This window comes from Sus scrofa, chromosome 6 (assembly GCF_054392235.1).
Source record: "Sus scrofa isolate SSC_HxYL_T2T_F1_AM1 chromosome 6, Sscrofa_HxYL_maternal_Yorkshire_Landrace_v2.0, whole genome shotgun sequence".
In the NCBI taxonomy this organism is placed as follows: domain Eukaryota; kingdom Metazoa; phylum Chordata; class Mammalia; order Artiodactyla; family Suidae; genus Sus; species Sus scrofa.
Window position 1 is genome coordinate 64,495,070 of NC_139388.1, and position 23,144 is coordinate 64,518,213.

General features: G+C 43.1%; 1 protein-coding gene across 1 annotated transcript in view; it reads left to right on the top strand.

The window, feature by feature from the left end:
- The first annotated feature begins 8,532 nt into the window (after positions 1-8,532).
- NLRP4 (NLR family pyrin domain containing 4) overlaps positions 8,533-23,144 on the top strand; it is a 38,918-nt gene continuing 24,306 nt past the window's right edge. The window contains exons 1-4 of the mRNA XM_021095070.2: positions 8,533-8,936; positions 14,913-16,485; positions 17,733-17,894; positions 20,203-20,370. Of these exons, the coding sequence (XP_020950729.1) occupies positions 8,657-8,936; positions 14,913-16,485; positions 17,733-17,894; positions 20,203-20,370 (2,183 nt within the window). The 5' untranslated portion in view covers positions 8,533-8,656. The remainder of the gene's footprint in view (positions 8,937-14,912; positions 16,486-17,732; positions 17,895-20,202; positions 20,371-23,144) is intronic.

Here is a 23,144-nt window from a genome sequence, read left to right on the forward strand (position 1 = left end):
TCTCCATATTCAGGAAATATCTAATAAAATCTTAATAGAAATTTTATGTCAAAATCTAATTTAAAATGTATGTCAGAGACAGAAGGAGTTGTTATAAACCCCGATATTCCTGCAACGTAATGGCAGAGACTGTTGACTGAATTGGACCTACCGTATAAATATTTAATTTAAAAACTTATTAAGACTTTTCAGCACATGGATGGAACAATGAATCAATGGACCAAAAGACAGAGCTCGGACACAAAGCAAATCAATATTAAATCGGCTTCATAACAGATTATGGGCAGTGGGGCAGGTGAACTATGTGTTAAATGGAGCTAGTACTATTTTATAATATTTTTTTTTAATGGATGTCTTCTCCCTATCATAGAGAAAAGCAATTACCAGTGGATGAATACTTCTGTGTGAAATGCAAACCTCTACCAAATTTTAAACACAATAAGACATCTGAATGACTCAGGGTAGGGAATGATATTTTTAAAAGAAGACCCCAAATTTACCCAGCGTAAAGTAAAACTTGTTAAATTTCATTTCATGCCCTCAATGAAACAGAAAAATACAAACCACAAGCCAGGAGAAGACGGGTGCATCGCACACAACTGGCCAACTCAGCCTCAAACCATGCAGAGAATGCCACACGCCAATAAAAAACAGAAAATAAGCAAAGTGATCAAAAGCCCTCTCACCAAGAGGCAACCACACATGGCCCAGGAACTTGCGAAAACGGACCAACTTCATTAGTCATCGTGTAAAGATAAAGGGAAGCAACAATGAAATTCCTTTTCCCACCTAGTATTTGGCAAGTATTTTTAGACTTTGACATTGTTAGGTGGGCGGTGATGGTGCAGCCGTGGGGACATCCACCCATGCCTGACAGTAATTTGCTCGAAACATTTATGGAAAGGCACAGGAAGCAAGCTAGGTACCCTCTTTGACCCAGAAATGCCAGTCTTGAGTAATGCACAGTCCTGAAACATGGGAACCAGGATATACGTACAAGAATATCTCAAAACACCATTGTTCATCTTGGCAAAACATTGTCACCGAGGGAAGAGATGAGTTGTGATCTATTTGATGGAGAAATTTTTCACCTGTCGAGGAATAGGGATGTCATCTGGGCTTAGGCATGGTTCAGCCTGATCCTTGGGAACTCAGAGAGCTTGGCTCATGGCCTGTCGCCCGCACAGCACTTCTGCCTTAACCATGAAGGTAAAGAAGCTCCGTGTGGAAGATGAGGATGAACTCCCTTCTCTTGTCATCCATGTTGACTCTCCCTGGAAGAGCGGGTTCCCTTCCCAGACACCAGTGTCCTCCTGGCTCTCTGTCAGCGTACTAACTCTCTTTTGAAACCTTAAAGGAATACATCCTGTCATGTTTGATGCATGTTCTTTGTTCAGATAAGGTATTCGATTGTGTTGGAGACCATGCTTCAACAAAGCATTTCCTTGGAGCTATTAGAAGGCTGCCTTCCCTACCTTCTGTTTGGCTCAAATAAAACTCTTTCCTATCCCTTATGACAGATCAATAATTGATTTGCATCGACATAGTCATATGCTGAAATACTGTAAGGCCGGGAGTTCCCGTTGTGGCGCAGTGGTTAATGAATCAGACTAGAAACCATGAGGTTGCAGGTTCGGTCCCTGGCCTCGCTCAGTGGATTAAGGATCCGGCGTTGCCGTGAATTGTGGTGTAGGTTGCAGATGCGGCTCAGATCCCACGTTGCTGTGGCTCTGGTATAGGCTGGTGGCTGCAGCTCCGATTGGACCCCTGGCCTGGGAACCTCCATATGCCACAGGAGCAGCCCAAGAAATGGCAAAGGGACAAAAAAAATACTGTAAGGCAGTAAAAAGTAAATGAACTGCCACTGAGGCAAATGTAAAATAATATTGATAAATCTCAAGAACATAATGGTAACTGAAAGAAGCAGGTCATGGGAGGATATACTCACTGTAATTCAAAACCAGGGGAAACTAAACACTTCTCTTAGAGAATCATCTGTCAGTGGGGGAAAAAAAAAAGTAGAAAGCCCAGGGGAATAATTCACAGAATTCACTTCCCTTGACAGCGATGGAGGGTGGAGAAGGCGAGCAATTGCAGCCGGGAAGGCAGAGCCCGTGAAGATTCTCATAATGTCTATTTCTTAATCTAGGTTCTGGACCACAAACATTTCTATGATACCTACGCTTATTCCCTCAGTTTTCCATTATGTTGTCTATACTCCTTTATATGCAAAATATATTTCATAACCCTCTCCTTCCCCAAATAATAGTACTTAATTCATAGGATTCTTATAAGGAGAAAGCAAAGTTATAATTAGAAAAGAATAGTTCCTGGCACAGTGAAGTTTCCCATGAACTCTGGAGATGATGAGCACAAGGAACCCCAGGGCAGAGTGAAAACCAGGCTCCATGAAGAAATACTGACTCCACACCTGGAAAATGTAACACCTGTTCCACATACCATGACTGCACTAGCCATTAGTCTTCGGGCCCCCTGTGTGTCCGATACAGTGGTGTCAGAGAAATGGCCAGGACACACCAGCATTCCCCCCAGGAACTCCGGCTATAAGAAGAAATCAATCATGTAGAGATTTCACGATCATTAGGGAATGAAGAGAGTCATGCTCACTCCTTAAATTAGCCAGTTTGTAGCACTTGGGGAGCTTTCTCAGAGCCAGAAGCCCTGGGAATCCTAATTCAGCATTTCAGGCTGAAATACCGACCACTCTGTAGGACACCAGGGAAGAAAGTCTTTGCCAACATCTAAGGTGGAAAATTTTTAAGTTTTGTTCCACATCTTCTCTGGCTCTGGGCGCCAAACGCCCTCATGAGCCAATGGGAAAAGAGCAGATCATTGGCCAATCATATGGCCCCCTAGCCTTTTTCTTCCTGGTTCCAGCCGCCATTCATTAAGGACCAAGCAGGAAGACCTGGGGAGGTAAGTCTGAGTCTTGACTTTGCATCTTTCTTTCATCCATTTATGTCATTTGTTGTTTCAAGTCTCAGTTTTACCCCCTTTGTCCTGCCTCCTTTCTTGACCTTGTTTCCATACTCTGTGGCTCTGGGTTTTCACTCGTTAACATGTTAACTATCAGTTAAAAGACTGTTGCCATGACAACGTCCATCACATCATCCCTGTTGTTTTTTTAACTGAAGTGTAGTTGACCACAATGCTGGATTCGTTTCAGGTACATAGAAAAGTGATTCATTGATATATATATATATGATTCAAATTCATGATATATATATGATTGAGATATATACATGTGATATCTAAAATTCATGATATATATGTGATATATCAGATATAATAGTGATTTAGTATACACATATACAACCCTCTCAGATTCTCTTCCATTATAGGTTATTATAAGATATTGAATAGAATTCTCTGTGCTATACAATCAGTACTTGTTGCTCATCTATTTTATATATACTAGTGTGTCTCTGTTAATTCCAAACTCCCAATTTATCCCCCCACCACCCCTCCCCTTTGGTAACCATGAATAAGATTTCAGCATCCCTGTTCTTAAGAATTTTCCATTAAAGTACCAAGTGTGCAAGTGCTTGCTCCCTCCTGATCCACAGCCGGGCTGCTCCTGCTCCATCTACCTGGCTTTCTTCCACGTTAAAGCTGAAAGTTAACCCATGAAACAGGGTTTTGTTACAGTCCTCCACAGGTGACCTCTATGTGCCCGTGATCACCCTGATAGCAAAACCAGACAAAGACACCACAAAAAAAAAAATTACAGGCCAATATCATTGATGACCATCTTCAAAAAATACTATGAAACTAAATCCAACGATACATTAAAAGGATCATACACCAGATCAAGTGGAATTTATCCCAGGAACTCAAGGATTCTTCAAGGCCCACAAATCAGTGTGATGCACCATATAATCATCTCAATAGATGCAGAAAAAGCTTCTGACAAAATTCAACACTCATTTTTGATAAAAGTTCTCCAGAAAGTGGGCATTGAGGGAACAAACAATCAGAAAGAGAAGTTAGGGAAATAATCCCATTTACCATTGCATCAAAAAGAATAAAATACCTAGGAGAAAACCTGCCTAAAGAGGCAAAAGACCTGAAAACAATAAGGCACTGTTGAAAGAAACTGAAGATGATATAAACAGGTGGAAAGATACACCATGTTCCTAGGTTGGAAGAATCAGTATTGTCAAGGTACACAACGCCGTAAACCAACTACGCTCGGATTTAAACATTTAAATCTACAATGTGCAACACGGGGAACTCTGTCTAGAGCATGATCATGTGAGAAAACAGAAGGTGAACATGTATGTGTACCTGGGTCACCGTGCTGTACAGAAGGAAAAAAAATTGTATTGGGGAAATAACAATTAAAAAATAATTTAAAAATAGAAAAGAAAGGTCTGATGCTTATAAAATATTGTGAGGGAGTTCCCATCGTGGCGCAGTGGTTAACGAATCCGACTGGGAACAATGAGGTTGCGGGTTCGATCCCTGCCCTTGCTCAGTGGGTGAAGGATCCGGCGTTGCCGTGAGCTGTGGTGTAGGTCGCAGACGTGGCTCGGATCCTGCATTGCTGTGGCTCTGGCGTAGGCCAGTGGCTACAGCCCCGATTAGACCCGTAGCCTGGGAACCTCCATATGCCGTGGGAGCGGCCCAAGAAATGGCAAAAAGGCAAAAAAAAAAAAAAAAAAAAAGAAAGAAATAGAATATGAAAGTTGACATTTTCTAAAAATGTATATACTTACAATGAGGTCCTACTGTATAGCACAGGGAACTAAATCCAATCTCCTGGGATAGACCATGAGGGAAAATAGTATTTTTTAAAAAGAATATATATATACACACACGCATATATATACACACACACTTATATACACACATACACATATATAACCGAGTCACTTTGCTGTACAACAGAAGTTGTCACAACATTGTAAATTTACTACACTTTTTAAAAATCATCATTTGGTATAAATTTGGAATAGTTTCTATTTTTAATGTCTGTAGGATATGCAGCGATATCTCCTCTTTCATGCCTTATATTTGATTTTTTATGCCTTATTTTTCTTCTGTAGTTTTGTTGAGAGGGTATCAAAACCAGTCTTTTCAAAGAATATACTTTGAGCCTCATATCTATTTCATTATGCTCTAACTTCAAACTACTTGCTTTTAGTGTTTTGCTGTTGTTTTCTCTTACTATAGTTGATTCACAGTGTTCCTTTAATTTCTTTTTGACCACAAAGCGACCCAGTCACACATATATGTACATTCTTTTTCATTCATACCATCTTCCTTCGTGTTCTAACTCACGAGACTGGACGTAGCATTCTTTAACGTAGTGAGTGAACTGTCAGTTGTCCTTCCCTGTACCTTTGAAGAAGCAGACTCTTCTGAGTTCTGTTGGTCTCTATTCCCCGCCCTTTGATATGTAACATTACATACCATGAATTTTACCTTCAAACACTTTCTCTTTGTCCGTGAGTCACTAATTATCGTCACCTCATCTGGTATTAACAGATGGTAAGAGATTTCCGGGGCCACCGTGAAAAGGCACCTCTGACTGTGCTATTTGCACCATGGAAATCTGTGACCTCATGGTTCCGCAGACTGGAAGTCGGAGACCATGGTATGGGCAGAGTTCCCTCCTCCCGAGGGCTGTGAGGGAGAAGTGTTCCTTCCCCTTCTGCTGGTCTCAGGTGTTCCTTGGCGAGTAAACATCAGTGTCTCTGCATCTTCACATCCTTTTCCCTGTTGGCATGTCTGTGTCCAAATTTCTCCTTCTTATAAGGACCCCAGTCATGTGAGATTAGACCCCACCTGCTCCAGGTGACCTCATCATAACTCCTTACATCTGCATTGAGACTGTTTGCACATAAGTTCACACCATACTGTGCGGAGGGTGAGGGCTTCAAAGTATAAAACTGGGGGTGGGGAAGGACATCATTCAAACCACCGCAATCTAATAGTTTTGCATTGGAGACAGAAAAGGTGACTTTTTTTTTTACTGACGTTGGTGGCACAGGCGTGTGTGTATTTGCCTGTCCTGGGGGAAGTTTTAAAATTTGACTTGGAACTAATCTGAAGGCCAACAACCCCATCGCTTTCAGAGGCTCTCTGGCCAGATCAAGAAATATCTTAAGAGAGTGGCCCCTGATCTTCCTAGCACGGCTCCACAGCAAGGGAAAGCCAGCTAGCTGCAAAATTCCAGCACGGTTCTTGCCCAGTGAAAGCCATTCTTGAGGTCAATGATTCTCAGATTTGGGCATGCATCAAAATCTACTGGGAGTGTTCCTTCCTCTGCAGTTTCTTGGAAGAGTTTCAGCAGAACAGGCATGAACTCTTCTCTGAATGTTTGAGAGCATCCCCCTGTGACTCCATCTCATCCTGGACTTTTGTTTTTTGGAGGTTTTTTTTTAAAAAATCACCATTTCAATTTCAGTAGTTATAATTGGTCCATTCATCTTTCCTATTTCTTCCTAGTTCAGTCCTGGAAATGGGTTAAAGACCTAAACATAAGGCCAGATACTATAAAACTCATAGAGGAAAACATAGGCAGAACACTCTCTGACATAAATCACAGAAATATCTTGCTTGAGCCACCTCTTAGAATAATGATAACAACAAAAATAAAATGGGACATAAAGTCTTTCGCAAAGCAAAGGAAACCATTAAAAGAAAAAGCAAACAGGAGTTCCCTTCGTGGCTCAGTGGTTAGTGAACCTGACTAGTATCCATGAAGATGTGGGTTTGATCCCCGGCCACACTCAGTGGGTTAAGGATCTGGCATTGCCACTTACATTCTTATTTGGCATCTGAATATATTCTGTGGTGAGGTATCTGTTCAGATCTCTTACCCATTTTTTACTGTGTTGTTGATTTTCTTGTTGAATTCTAAGACGTTCTTTGCATATTCTGCATACAAATCTTTGATCAAGTATGTAACATGCACAAGCTTTTTCCCCAGTCCACAGCTCTTTCCATTCTCCTAACAAGTGTCCTTCTCAGAGCAAATATTTTTATTTTAATAAAGTCTAGGTTATCATTTTTCTCTCCTGGGTTATGCATTTAATCAAAAAAAAAAAAAAAAAAACTCTTCTGTAAATCCACAGTCATGTAGATTTTCTCCTGTGTTTTCTTTGAGAAGTCTTAGAGTTTTGAATTTTCCACTCAGGTCTATAACCCGTTTGTACTTGATTTCTGTGTAAGGTGTGAGATCTGAGTCTGGGTTTTTTGTTTCGTTTTGCATATAGACTTCCTGTTGTGCTACAACCATCTGTTCAAAAAAAACCCTTTCTGCATCATGCATACTTGACTTTTATTTGAGCAGGCACTTCACTACTCTTAAGTCTATAATTGCTTTTATATTGACAATATGTCAAATGAATATAGATGAAGGTTTTTATATCTTCTAAGTAATTGTTTCGGGGGTGCCTTGGTGGCCTGCTGCTTAAGAATACGGCCTTGCCACTGCTGTGGTGTGGGTTAGATCCCTGGCCCAGGAACTTCCACATGCCATAGGCACAGCCAAAAAAAAATAAAATCAAATATGATATCACTTATATGTGGAATCTAAAATATGGCACAAAAGAGGAGTTCCCATCGTGGGGCTAAGTGGTAATGAGCCTGACTAGTATCCATGAATGCAGGTTCAATCCCTGGCCTTGCTCAGTGGTTTAAGGATGTGGCTGTGAGCTGTGAGCTGTGGTGTAGGTTGCAAATGTGGCTCAGATCCTGTGTTGCTGTGGTGTAGGCTGGAAGATGCAACTGATTCAACCCCTAGCCTGGAAACCTCCATACGTCACAGGTGCAGCCCTAAAAAGAAAAAATAATAATAATAAATAAAATAAAATAGGGCACAAATGAAACTATCTACAAAACAGAAACAGACTCACAGACATAGAGAACAAATTTGCGGTTGCCGGGGGGAGAGGGGAAGAAGTGGGATGGATGGGGATTGGGGGTTGGTAAGTTCAAGCGATGACACTGAGAAGGGATAAGCAATGACATCCTCCTGCACAGCACAGGGAACTCTCTCCAGTCTCTTGGGAGAGACCATGACGGAAGATTGTCTGTGGTGGAAGAAAGAGAATGTATATGTGTATGATTGGGTCCCTATTGCTGTACAGCAGAAACTGATACAACACTATAAATCAACTATACCCTAATAAAAACTTAATTTAAAAAAATTAAAATAGGAGTTCCCATCGTGGCTCAGTGGTTAATGCATCCGACTAGGAACCATGAGGTTGTGGGTTTGATCCTTGGCTTTGCTCAGTGGGTTAAGGATCTGGCATTGCCGTGAGCTGTGGTGTAGGCCTGGGAACCTCCATATGCTGCGGGAAGCGGCCCTAGAAAAGGCAAAAAGACAAAAAAAAAAAGAAGTAATTCTTTGGGGATTGCTTCTTACAGAAGCTGAATTTTATTTCAGACATCGTTGTTCTCATGACCGTTTCAAAGAGAAGGTGAAACATGAGTCTGGTCTAAAGAACGTCCTGCCCCATCCCCATCCCCCAAACCTCGCAGGTCACCAGACAAGAGATCAGTCATCTCAGCCAACTGACTTTGGATAACGTTCCACTGCCCTGAATTTTCCACAGGTTCCATTTATTTCTTGTTCCTGGCAATTCTGTCTCTGAAGATTGGCACCTCTACCCTGGTGAGGATGGCATCATCTTTCTTTCCTGACTTTGGCCTGATGTGGTACCTGGAGGAGCTCAAAAGGGATGAATTCAAAAAATTCAAGGATCTCCTCAGGAAAGAGCCTCTTGAATTGGGACTCAAGCCACTTCCCTGGGGTGAAGTAAAAAGGGCCACACGGGAGAATCTTGCAAAGCTCCTGACGGTGAATTTCGAGGAAGAACAAGCCTGGAATGTGACCCTCAGCATCTTCCACAAGATCGGCAGAAAGGACCTCTGTGAGAAGGCCAAGAAGGAGATTACAGGTGAGGGAGTCTGGGCTTGTGATATGGAGCAGGGCTTCCTAAGAGTGAGGGCCGTGTCATGACTTTGATAAATGTCTCTGCCTGTCTACAGCCATAGCCCCTGGGACAGAGTGATCCTTGTAGCTAGAAAACAGCTTACTTTAGACCTGTGGGTTATATGTGTAAAAGTCAGGTCCTAACCTGTATTGTACGACTGTCCAGTTGGCAGTAATTTTGTCCTATGCAAAGAGCTTGCATCCATGCCAGAAACTTTAAGGTGAACTATCATAAAGCTATGGTCCTGGACTTCTAGCCGTAACAATTAGATGATGCATTAAACTGAGGGTAACTGGAGGAATTCTCTATTTATTCAAAATAGCCCTAAAATGCCAGGGTTTAGTTAGATTTCTAAATCATCATCAGGTAAGCATAGATTTCTAACAACCAGCAAGCAAAGGTTCATGTTGGGGAAACTACTGTCCATAACACATAGAGTCTTTTTTTATTAGAGTTGATTTGCAATGTTGTGCCAGTTTCTGCTGTACAGCATAGTGACCCAGTCGTGTGTGTGTGTGTGTATACACACATTCTTTTTCCCACATTATCTTCCATCATGGTCTATCCCAGGAGATTGGCTATAGTTCTCTGGGCGGTACAGTAGGACCTCGTGGCTTATCCATTCTAAATGGAATAGTGTCATAAGCCACATGTGAGGGAAGATTGTCTTTGACTTGGAACTTTTCCAAGATTTGTTGACCATTTTTACAATACGACATCCCCAAAAGCAACACTTTTCATGACTTCTGAGCTGCCACCACAGCCGTCTGCAGGTGCGTGCCCCTATTCACATATAATACAGGCTCTTGGCAGATTCATTAGGTCTTCACATTAGGTCTTTACGTGCCTTTTTTTGCTGTAAATCTTACTTAACTTTGGCACCGTTTGTGTAGTTACATTTAGGACACAGTGTCCCTCATCCTCAGCCTGCTCTGAACATTTCTTTTGTCCCCGAGCCCCTTAAACTGACACAAGTTCTGCCTGGCGTATTAGCATCTTAGTCGCCAATGTCCACGAAGCTTCTCAGCCTCCGTAGAGACAAACGCCTCAGCAGCTACAGCCAAATCCTGAGTTCCTCTTCTTGGTCTTCGTCTATCGCCTGAATCTCAGCTCCTCACTGCCTCTCTGTTTTCCGCGTTCTTCAGTGACCTCAAATAATGCGTTAAAAGTAGCTTGCCCGGCATCTCCAGCTGCTTCTAGAGGGACGGCTTCGAAACGAGACCAAGCATTTCCGTTTCAGGCAAGGCCAATCTTTCTTACAAGCCTTCCTGATTTGAAACATAACTTGGAAACAAACACGCCCCAGTTCACCTGTTTTGAAAAACCTAATCTCCACGGGTTTTCTAGAGTTTTACGGTTGCGCATTCTTGCATTTGAATCGTCTATCCACTTGGAATTTACCCTGGTGTAAGGCATGAATTATGAAACCACTGCTGCTGCTCTTTGTTTTTGCATATCTAAGCAGCTGGCCTAAACCCTTCTATGTAACTAAAAAAACTTTCCCCCTTAAAACATGAAACACCAGCTTAATCATGGCATGCATCTCCCACCTGTGTACAGCAGTTTACAGGGGTTTTGTTCTATGGGTTTGGATTCATTTTTTAGTGATTCCTATTGATTAGTACAAAACTCCCCTCACTGTCCTTTCTTCCAGAATTTCCATTACATATATTTTTATGTATTTTATTAAAGTATAGTTGATTCGCAAGGTTGTGCTAACTTCTGCTGCACAGCATAGTGACCCAGTAATGCCATATATATATACATCCTTTTTCTCATTCTCTCTTCCATCCTGTTCTATCCCAAGAGGCTGGATAGAGTTCCCTGTGCTGTACAGCAGGACCTCATTGCTGAGCCATTCTAAATGCAGTAGTTTGCATCTACCAACCCCACACTTCATGACAAAATTGTCTGGTTCTAAAAGATTCCTGATACTTTAGAAGTCATTAATTCGGATAAATTACAATATGAGAAAAACGACACCCTTCTAATGTTGTTTTTGTTTCCATTTCTTCAAGTCTTATGTTTTCTGGAGTGTGTTGGCAATTCCAATAGGTATAAAGTAAATACTGAATTTTTCCATTGTTCGTAGATTTTTTCCAGCTAATACTTTTTGGTACACCTGACGCTAAAGCCTGTATCTGTGCTATTCTGACTCTAGTATAACCTTGATAAATAAAGATTCCCTCTTCTTCTGGGTGGGGGGGGTGGAGAATTCCCTGTGGGAGAACAGGAAATGATACAACAAAATCAACTAAGCAAAAATCTTACAACCAAATTTTCACATTCCAGTCAACTTCACCTATACTGTGTTAATTAATAGCCATGTTTTAAGATGGGCTTCATGTTTGATTCTTCTGTGACCCCCTCTTGTGTGAGACATGATAGAAATTATCTTAACTCATGATAATAAATTTTGTCAACTGTAACTGACTCCTCCAAGGCCACTGAGATGAGGGGCAAAGCTTGGGCAAAAGCATTCGTTTAAGGAATGCTAGACTTTCTCCATGAGTATTTGCAGTGTTCTTGAACTCTGCTGACGGGAGATTAAAATCTAAATCCTTGAGGGTCCCCATTCTGAACCTGATAGAACATGAGGACATGGAGGCATTTCTACTGAAATGTTTATCTCCCTATTCCTACACGACCTTGGATTTTCAGGACCCCGTTAAAACAGTATGTTAGGTTAGTCTTGGCGGTAGCTCTCAATCAGGAGTGATTTTTGTCCTCCAGGGGGCATTTTGCTATATCTGCTGATATTATTTTGTTGACTGCTCTCAAGGCAGAGGTCACATCTAGTGATCAGAGGCCAAGTATGCTACTAACCATTAACCATCCTAGATTTTCAAAATTACCCAGCTCCAAATGTCCACAGTGCTGAAGTTGAGCAACCCTGTATGAGAAGCAGGTACATAATACTCGGTCCAGCAGGGTAGCCACCAGCCACATGTGGCTGTTGACATTTATAGTGCGTTAAATTAAAAAGTTAGTTCTTTGGTTGCCCTAACCACATTGCAGTTGCCGAATAGCTATATGTCTCTAGCAGCTACCATGCTGGATGGCACCGAACTTAACATTATCTTCTCATGGGAAGAGCCAAAAAGATACTTGCCACTTCCTTCAGCAAAAATATCCACTCAGTATGATTCAGACTGCAATAAAAAAATAAAATGTCTTAGCGTTCCCTTCATGGCTCAGTGGTTAACAAACCTGACTAGGAACCATAACAATGCGGTTCGATCCCTGGCCACGCTCAGTGGGTTAAGGATCCAGCAGTGCCATGAGCTGTGGTGTAGGTCACAGACACAGCTGGGATCCTGCCTTGCTGTGGCTGTGGTGTAGGCCGGCGGCTATAGCTCCGATTTGACCCCTAGCCTGGAAACTTCCTTATGCCATGGGTGCAGCTCTAAAAATCAATCAATCAATCAAAATTTTAAAAATAAACTGTCTCAACAAGTGTGTTTAGCAGTCTGAATCATACACACTGAAACCAAGGTTCGGTAGTGCGGTTTATTTGTCACTGGCTTACGAAATCACAGGGTATTTTGTCTGTTCTAGTCGCTTTCAAACTTTGTTCTTCCAGGATGCCTTCACTGTGGAGTGTTCCCTGAGTCTTTCTTACCCTCTTGGACACATCCTGTCTTCGCGCAGTGCATTTGCACTTCTCCTCTGTGCTGTTCTCCCAGCCCCCCTTTCCTTCTAGAGTGAAGGTGGAGCATCCAACCTCCTCAGGTGACATCTCCTGACCCACGTCACCAGTTGTTACTGCTGGATACAGGACATGTGGAAAGAATCATTCCAATATATTTTGCATAATTGGCCTTCAGATAGGAATTGGCTGACTATAGCCGAAAAGGTTAATAGGTTTCGAGGGCGGGCAGGTAATGATTCCAATGACAGTCATGAACAGGCCCTGGTGAAACACCGGCGCTTCTTAAAACCCTGTAAAAATGCAGTTCCTTACCTTGTCGTGATCATGATGGGCTTTAAGAAAGCTAAACAAGTACTTGCTAGCAGTACGAATTTTAAAAGAGACCACCGTAGCTACGATTCAGAGATCAGGAGGCTCAGCAGCGCAGTGCTTCTTAAAATCCGTGAGTGCAGCCCTTGGAGACAGGAACGGTACTACAGAAAAACCCAGAGTCAGTGTCTCCCATTCATGGCCAACGGCAGCAAAACGGCTAGGGCAGCAGAAGGTAGACTCTGCTCCCTTCCACTACTCTATGCATTCCGTGTCATGAGAACACACGTAAACTGCAGGACTTAACTCGTCCCTGGAATGTTAGCTGGAGCAGATACGGAACAGGGTCAGTGTTGCAATGCTTGTGTGCTTCTAGCATTCTTCTCTGACGAGTACCCACTACTGAGGATGTGGTGGAAAAGGGAACCTCCCGTGCACTGCTGATGGGACTGTAAATTGATGCCACCACCATGGAGAACAATATGGAAGTTCCTTATACAGCAAAACTATAGAGTTACCATATGATCCAGCAATCCCACTTCTGGGCATATATCTGGATAAAGCTCTACTTCAAAAAGATACATGCACCCTAATATTCATTGCAGCATTATTTACAATAGGCAAGACATGAAGGCAACTTCAATGTCCATCAACAGATGTGTGGACAAAGAAGCTGTGGTACATATATAAAATGGTCTACAAGCCATGAAAAAAGGATGAAATAATGCCATTGGCAGCAACATGGCTGGACCTAGAGAAGATCATATCGAGTGAAGTAAGCCAGGTAGAGAGAGAAGAAATATGATATTTCCTATATGTGGAGTCAAAAAACAATACAAAGGAAGTATTTACAAAATAGATTTACAGATGCAGAAAACAAACGTATGGTTACCAAAGGGGAAAGGGGGGGGAGGAGAGAGAAATTTGGAGTTTGGCGTTAACAGATACATCCTACTGGGTACGTACATATAAACAACAAGGCCCTACTGTCCAGCATCGGGAATTAGACTCGATATCTTGTGCTAAACCATAATGGAAAAAGAACAGGAAAAGGAATAGACATATATTGTGTAACTGAGTCACTTTGCTGGACACCTGAAATGAACACGACATTGCATCTCAGCTTCAATTTACAAAGAGAGAGAGAGGAAAAATAGCCCTAAGCGTCGCTCCATCATATCTGCTGCATCTCGTTTTCCTCTGAGGAAGTGCCTGTGTCAGGTCCTTCAGAGCGATCCCACCCACAGAGAACCTACACCTCTCTCTCTCTCTCTCTCTCTCGGAATCCCTTGTATACATAAATGGGTACCTATGACAGACACGGAGTTCTTCTTCTTCCACGTAAGTTATTCCATACTTTTCAATATCGGCCTGATATTCAGCTCAGGCTCCACGAATTCCTGAGCTGACCTGCTGCCGATGGTCACGTACTTCCTGCCCAGTGTCTGCTGTTACAGCAGCAAGGAGGAGTGGTGTGCACACGAGCACACGCGTGGATGCGTGTGGATGCATGAGGATGCGTGTGGATGCGTGTGGAGAGCAGGGGGTGGCAGACGCTTTCTTCCTCTTTTGAAGTTTTATTGACGTGCGGTGGATGGACCAGGCTGTGATTATGTCTGCTGAGCCACAAAGTGATTCCGTGGTCCAGGGACACACACCCCTTCTCCTTCAGACGGTTTCCCACATAGATGATCACAGACCATTGGGTAGAGTTCTCTGTGCTACATAGCAGACTCTTTCTGTAGAGGGCCACAGAGTTTGTATTTGAGGACATCGTGGGCCGCAGAGTCTCTGTGACGACTCAACAGTGCTGTTGCAATTTTACTTACAAAACAGACCGTTGACGCGCTCCGGCCTGTGGGCCACAGTAGGCAGATCCCTGAGAAGTTACAGGGTCAAAAACGTCGAGGAATGTGTAGGCATGTGTTTAACTTGGACCTGCTGTTTTGTTCTTTTTCCCTTGTTCTGCCTAACTCCAGGACATGCAAAGACATATCAAGCTCACATAAAGGAGAAATTCTCCAACCTATGGTTCCAAGAAGCCCGCACCAGGATTCATGAGTATCTTGACCAGGAAAATGCCCGTAAGGAACAGGAAAGTCTACAACGGCTTTTTGCTCCTAAAAGAACTGGGAAATGGACACGGACCGTGATCCTCCTTGGACCACAAGGGGTTGGGAAGACAACATACCTGGTAAAGCTGATGCTGGCCTGGGCGGAGGGCAACCTCTTTCGAGAGAGATTCTCTTATGTCTTCTACTTCTGCTGCCAGGAACTGAAGCAGCTGACAAAGACGAGCTTGGCTGCATTGATTTCTAGAGACTGGTCTGACTCCCTTGCTCCTTTGCAAGAAATCACATCCCAACCAGAGAGGCTCTTGTTCATCATTGATAGTTTTGAAGAACTGAAGCATGACTTGAACGAGCCTGAGTCGGATCTGTGCAGCGACTGGACGGAGAAGCGGCCGGTGCAGGTGGTCCTCAGTAGCCTGCTGAGGAAGAAAATCTTCCCCGAGTCCTCCTTGCTCATTGCAGCCAAGCCTGTGTACCCACGGAAACTAGAGCTCAGCTTGGACGGGCCAGAAATTAGAGAACTCCTGGGATTCAGTGAGACTGATAGGAAGCTGTATTTCTACACCATCTTTCGAGACAGGAATAGAGCCATGGAAGCCTTCAGGTTGGTGAGGGAAAACAAACAGCTCTTTTGCATGTGCCAAATCCCTGTCCTTTGCTGGGCTGTGTGTACTTGCCTGAAACAAGAGATGGACAAGGGGAGAGATCTGGCGCCCACCTGCCAACACACCACCTCTATTTTTACCTCTTTTGTCTTTGGCCTGTTCACACCCAAGGGTGCTGGTTGTCCAGATCAGCAAAGCCAACGTCTGCTGAAGGGCTTGTGCTTCCTGGCTGCAGAGGGCATGTGGACTGACACGTTTGTATTTAGTGAAGAAGATCTCGAGAGAAATGGGTTATGTGATTCGGACATCCCTGCGCTACTGGGCTTAAAGGTGCTTCAGAAGTGCAGGGCCTTTGAGAAGTCCTACGCCTTCATCCACATGTGCATCCAGGAGTTCTGTGCTGCCATGTTCTATCTTCTGAGTCGTCACGCCCAACACCCCAACCCCGCTGTTGGCTCTCTCGAGGCACTGCTGCTGACCTTTTTAAAGAGGGTAAATGTATACTGGATTTATTTGGGGTGCTTCCTGTTTGGCCTTTTACGTGAAGAGGAACAAAAAAAGCTGGATGCATTTTTTGGCATCCACCTGGCCCAGGAGATCCAGCAGAAGTGTCACCAGTTCTTGCAAAGGATAGCTGAGAATGAACATCCCTGGAAACAGGTAGATTTCTTGGCATTGTGTTACTGTCTGTATGAGATGCGGAATGAAGACTTCGTACAGTGGGCAATGGACTTCTTCCAGGCTGTTAAATTATCCATCATTGATGATGCCGACCTGGTAGTTTCTGCCTACTGCTTAAAACACTGTTCTGGCTTGAGGACACTTTGGGTTTCTGCCCTACATGACTTTGAAGAAGAGGATGAAGAAGGTTCCACGTGAGTTCATCTACTGCCTTTCTTTCTACTGCCTTTTCAGCCTCTGCCCATATTCCCAAGTAGGTTTTGCCGACAGCATTTTTAATGTAGGCTCACGGTTAGGATCTTACCTTTCCTGCCAAACAGACTTCAGCTCAAGTCCTGGTTTGATCCTTGATGGACCACGTGACCTTGTCCATGGGGTTCTTCCCTTTCTTCATTGACGCTGTCCTACTGCAAAAGGGGCAATAACATTAGATACCACATTGTGAGGCATCGTGAGGACGGGCTCTGAGAATCCATGTGAAGTGTGTTTCCTACACTTCTCAACATCATCTGATATGTACTTACAATCAATATTTGTATCTTCCCACAGGACTACATTCAGATTCTTTCTTCACTTCCCTGTTAAAAGTCACCTTTAAAATTCTTACAAAATTTAACTCACTTAGTACTCAGGAAAACCACTGTTATTTTTATCTCTTTGGGTGTATACTGCCCACGTTAGGAAGTGGTGAGGGCTAGGCTTGACCCTGAGACATCGCACTCAAGACTTAACAGCTGTGCTGTGCTACCCCAAATTTCGCTATCAAACATCCTGCCCACAAGGCAAGGTTTCTCACCCCGGGCACCACTGACATTTGGGATGAATAATGAATGAATGAATTTATTAATGAATAAGGAATAATTCTTGGCTGTGAAGGGCTATCCTGAGCATTGCAGAAGGTTTAGCAGCATCCCTGGTTTCTATCCTCTAGATGCTGTACATACACCTTCCCCAAGTGGTAGCATCCCCAAAGGTTCAAGGATTTCCCATGTCCCGTAAGCCAGGGGACCACACTGCCCCCAAGCGAGAACCACAGATATAACATGATGATGACATTCTCTGTGACGAGAGGAGGGTCTGAGTCAAATGTCTCATGTTCAGGACGATCATGTGTTATGCTTATAGGCTGTGAGTGACTTGGGCTAACTCTTCTTTTCTTCGGGCTGCACCCATGGCATATGGACGTTCCCAGGGTAGGGGTCAAATCGGAGCTACAGCTGCCAGCCTATGCCACAGCCACAGCAATGCCAGATCCGAGCCACATCTTCGACCTACACCACTGCTCATGGCAACGCTGGATCCTCGACCTACTGAGCGAGGCCAGGGATCCAACCTGTATCCTCATGGATACTACTCAGATTCATTTCCACTGAGCCACAAAGGGAACTCCTTGGGGTGACTACTGACCCATGGAAACCATTTCCTTTCTCCTTCCTCACAGGTCACGTTACAGTGCCATCCACTGGAATCAAGTCTGTTCTGCGCTCATTACAAACGAGAACCTCAGAGAATTCCGAATGAGTGACAGCAGCCTCCATGGCTTCACTTTTGTGACTTTGTGCGATCAGCTGAAGCATCCTCGCTGTCGCCTTCAAAAGCTTCAGTAAGTTGGAGGTGCACCTGGGCTGGATGGTGTTGCTGGTGATAAATGAGTCTCACCTCTCGCTTGGGGCCAATGCCAACGGCCTAAGAAAATAATTGCAATCTCGAGCAGAGTTTCACATGTCTGTTTCTCTTGCTGTATCATCTTTCCCCATTCATCCCATTAAAGGGAGTTTCTAAAGGTCGCAAAGCTATGAAAGATGGTTCTGAATTTGAAGCTCAGCAGTGGTTGCCACACCTGCTGCTGCCTTAAATCGTCCAGGAGCATTATGTCAAGCAATAACTGAGGGCCAGCTGGGGGCCCACCTTTGTCCTAAATGCCAAGAATGAAATGGGGTGTAGAGTTGGAGTCCCAGGACATACGTTCAAGTGGAGATTGGTTGGTTTCTGCTTTTCCATCATAAAATGTACAGACACTTCTCAGCGGGAGGTCGCTGTGAGAGAAACAGGAGAGAACCTGAGCCTCTGAGTGTCTGCAAGGTCGTCCTGGACTAGGACCTTAAACTGTCCTCTGACACGCTGTGTACAAGCGTCACTTCTACACCAAAGCCTTCAAGGGACTGGGGCCTGTCTCTGCCCGTCCATGTTCCTCCATTTATTCGCGGAACAATGAAGTTAGGAGACAGGGGGAACCTGGGTCTGTGATTTTATGTACCAGTGCGTCTCACGTTTTCACGTCATTAAAATGGAAATGGAATGCCTTTTCTATCATTTATTTATATATATGTTTTTCCTACTGTACAGCATGATGACCCAGTTACACATACCTGTATACATTCTTTTTTCTCACATGTTCCATCATAATCGACTAGACAGATTATGATGGAATGTCTTTTAGACATTGATCTAGGTCTGGGGTAGGGCATAAGAGCCTGCATTTCTAACAAGTTTGTCCTCGGTGGTTTGTCCAGGAACCATGCTTTGAGAAGCAAGCATGTAGAGTAGTGACTTCATTTTTAAATTTATTTTTATTAGGGTACAGCTGATTTACAGTGTTGAGTCCATTTTTGCTGTAAGCATCATGACCCAGTCATACATATATATCCATTCTTTTTCTCGTGTTATCATCCACTATGGTCTATCCCAAGAGATTGGATAGAGTTCCCTGTGCTGTACAGGACCTCCTTGCTTATCCATTCCAAATGTAGAATTTGCATCTACCAACCCTAAACTCCCAGTCCGTCCCACGCCCTCTCCCTTCCCCCTTGGCAACCACAAATCTGCTCTCCATGTCCATAATCTTTTTCAATTTTGTAGATAGTTTCATTTGTGCCACATTTTAGATTCCGCATATAAGTGATATTAAATGGTATTTGTCCTTCTCTTTTTTTTTTTTTTTTCATTTTTTGCTTTTTAGGGCCACCTTCACAGCATATGGAAGTTCCCAGGCCAGGGGTCAAGTCCGAGCTACAGCTGCCAGCCTAGACCACAGCCACAGCAATGCAGGATCCAAGCCATGTCTGTGACCTACACCACAGCTCACAGCAACACTAGATCCTTAACCCACTGAGCGAGGCCGGGGATCAAACTCCTATCCTCATGGACGCTAATCAGATTCGTTTCCACTGTGCCACAAAGGGAACTCCTGTTCTTCTCTTTCTGACTTACTTAGTATGAGAATCTCTAGTTGCATCCATGTTTCATGGCATCATTTTCTTCTTCTTTATGGCTGTGTAGTATTCCACTGTGTATATGTTCCACATCTTCACAATAGCGTCTGCATGTTATAATCATCTGAGGACCTTTTAAAAAGTTCTTTAGGCCCAGTTCAGGCCCCCAAGCCAACTTATCAGAATATTTCTGTGCGCTGTCAGAGTACAGCAAACACAGAGAACCACGGTCTTAAAGCAAAGCCTTCTACCTCCAACAGTTAGTAATACCTGCATCAAACCATTACATGAGAAAAAATAAACTTTGTGTTAATCCACTTAAATCTGGGAGTGAGTTACACCGGCAAGTATTACACCAGGGTGTCTTCGCCTCAGCGCTATTGCTATTATGGGCCATGCCATGGTGAGGTGCCATCTTGTGCCACGTAGGATACTATCAGCATCCTTGACCTCTACCCACTGGATGCCAGCAGCTCACCCCCTAGTATGACAACAAAAACATATCCAGACATTGGGTGATTCTGCCCCTCCCCCCAAGGACCATGTGGAAGACTGAGAACCACTGATCTGCACCCCTGGGCTGTGAACTTGGGGTACCCATTATCATAAGTCACAGAACACAACAGAAGGCAGATGCTCAGGCTGTGTGCTCAGGTTGTGTTGGCTGAAATTTGCCTAAGCCTTTCTTTATTGTTGCAGCCTGAATAATGTCTCCTTTCCCCGTGGGAGCCGGCTCTTCTTTGAGGTGCTGACTCACAGCCCACATTTGAAATGCCTGAACCTCAGTGGCACGAAGCTCTCACGCAATGCTGTGAAGCTGCTCTGTGAAGCCTTGAACAACCCCACGTGCAACATCGAAGAGCTGCTGTAAGTCTCTGTGTGCTCCAGGCTCTCTGATTCGGTTGCAAAGAGGGATGGACATCTTTTTGAAAACAGTTTTATTAAAGTATAGCAGATATACAAGGGTGTGGTAACTTCTGCTGTACAACAAAATGACTCTGTTATACATGTGTGTACATCCATTCGCTTTCAGATTCTTTTCCCAAATAGATTATCACAGAATATAGAGTTCCCTGTGCTAGACAGTAGGTCCCCATTGCCCAATCATTCCATATACCTCTGTGTGCATAGGCCAGTCCCAATCCCCAATCCATCTGTCCCCTGCACCTGTCCCCTTTGGTAACCATAAGTTTGTTTTCAAAGTCTGTAAGTCTGTTTCTGTTCTGCAAATAAGTTCATTTGTATCCTTTTTTACTATTTTTATTTTTTATTGAAGTATAGTTGATTTACAATGTTGTACCAGTTTCTGCTGTGCAGCGAAATGACCCAGGCATTCCCATTTCTAGTTTCTTTTTTTCATATTCTTCTCGTCCACCGTGTTTTATCCCAAGAGGTGGGATGTAGTACCCTGAGCTATACAGTAGGATCCCATTGCTTCAAAATGTAATAGTTTTTATCCACTAAAACCAAACTCCCCATCTATCCCACTCCCTCCCCCTCCCCTTGGCAACCACAAGTCCGTTCTTCATGTCTGTGAGTCTGTTTCTGTTCTGTGAATAGGCTCATTTGTGCCATATTTTAGATGCCTCTTCTTAGATTCCACATGTAAGTGATATCATAGGATTTTTTTCACTCTCTGACTTACTTTACTTATTATGATAATCTCTAGGTCGATCCAGGTTGCTTCGAATGGCATTATTTTGTGTTTTTTATGGCTGAGTAGTATTCCATCGTATTTATATACCACATCTTCTTAATCCATTCACCTGTTGATGGACATTTAGGTTGTTTCCATGTCTCGGCTATTGTAAACAGTGCTGCAATGAACACGTATGTTTTTGAATGAAAATTGTGTTTGGATATTTGCCCAGGAGTGGGATTGCTAGATCATATGGTAGTTTTGTATTTAGTTTTTTAGGAAACCTCTCTACTGTTCTCCACGGTGGTTGCATGAGCTCACCTTCCTACCAGGGGTGTAGGAGGACTCCCTTTTCTCCACACCCTCTCCATAGTTTGTTTGTTGACTTTTTAATGATGGCCATTCTGACTGATGTGAGATGATACTTTTGTAGTTTGGATTGCATTTCTCTAATAATTCATGATGTTGAGCATTTTTTTATGTGCTTTCTGCCCATCTGTTCTCTTTGGCTAAATGTCTGCTTAGATCTTTTGCCCATTTTTTTTTAAATTGGCTTGCTTGTTTTTTTTTTATAAAGCTGCATGAGATGTTTGTGTATTTTGGAGATTAATCCCTTGTCAGTCGCTTCGTTTGCAAAGATTTTTTTCCCCCATTTGCAAAATTGTCCTTTCATTTTGTTAATGGTTTCCTTTGCTGTGTAAAAGCTTTTCAGTCTAATTAGATCCCATTGCTTTATTTTTGTTTTTATTTTCGTTACTCTAGGAGGTGGATCAAAAAAGATGTTGCTGCAGTTTATGTCAGAGCATTCTGCCTATGTTTTCCTCTAAGAATTTTATAGTATCCGGGCTAACATTTAGGTCTTCAATCCATTTTGAGTTTATTTTTGTGTATGGTTTTAGAGAGTGTTCTAGTTTCCTTCTTTGACATGTAGTGTCCAGTTTTTCCAGCGCCATTTATTGAAGAGACTATCTTTCCTCCACTGTATGTTCCTGCCTCCTTTCTCATAGATTAATTCACCATAGGTGCTTGGGTTTATTTCTGGGCTTCCTCTCCTGTTCCACTGATCTCTATGTTCATTTTTGTGCCAATATCCATGATTTTCATAGACTAGTTATCAATGACACAAATGACTAGAGATCCCAGGGAATTAAGACCAGGGGAAGAAACCAGCTGCTGGGTCCTTTTGAGGAAGGAGATCACGTGACCCACATGGAGGAAGCAGTTACTGCTTCCCGCCTAGCCTTCTGTATTACAGCATGGACACGTCCACCCAGTATTGCCAGATACCTACATTTCCTGCAGAAGCTGAGAATCTGGGTTTTATATAAAACTTTATTGGTGTTTAAATGTTGACAACTAATTTTTTAAAATGTAAAAGTCCCAGCATATTTAAATGTCTGGTGGCCGGATATGGTTCCCTCATGTGAGTTTTCACTTATATTTCATTTTGGTCACGCATACTTAATTTTTTTTTAGTTCCCTCATATTTAATTTTGTCCACTTTGACTAATATCTGCCTTGGTGTGTTTCTGCTTCTTAAAAATAATATCTTAAGGCTAGAACAAATCTTTTATCTCTTTATATATATATTTTTTTCTACTGCACAGCATGGTGACCCAGTTACACTTACATGTATACATTCTTTTTTCTCACATTACGTGTTCCATCATAATTGACAGAGTTCCCAGTGCCATGGCTAATCAAATTTGAAAACCATGCACTGCCATAGAACCATCTGAGAAAAATATTAGGACCCATGTGTAATTGTGCCAATTACATTTCCATTTCTTTTTTTTTTTTTTTTTGTCTTTTTGCCATTTCTTGGGCCACTCCTGTAGCATATAGAGGTTCCCAGGCTAGGGGTCTAATCGGAGCTGCAGCTGCCGGCCTACACCAGAGCCACAGCAACGTGGGATCCGAGCCGCATCTGCGACCTACACCACAGCTCACAGCAACTCCGGATTGTCAACCCACTGAGCAAGGGCAGGGACCAAACCCGCAC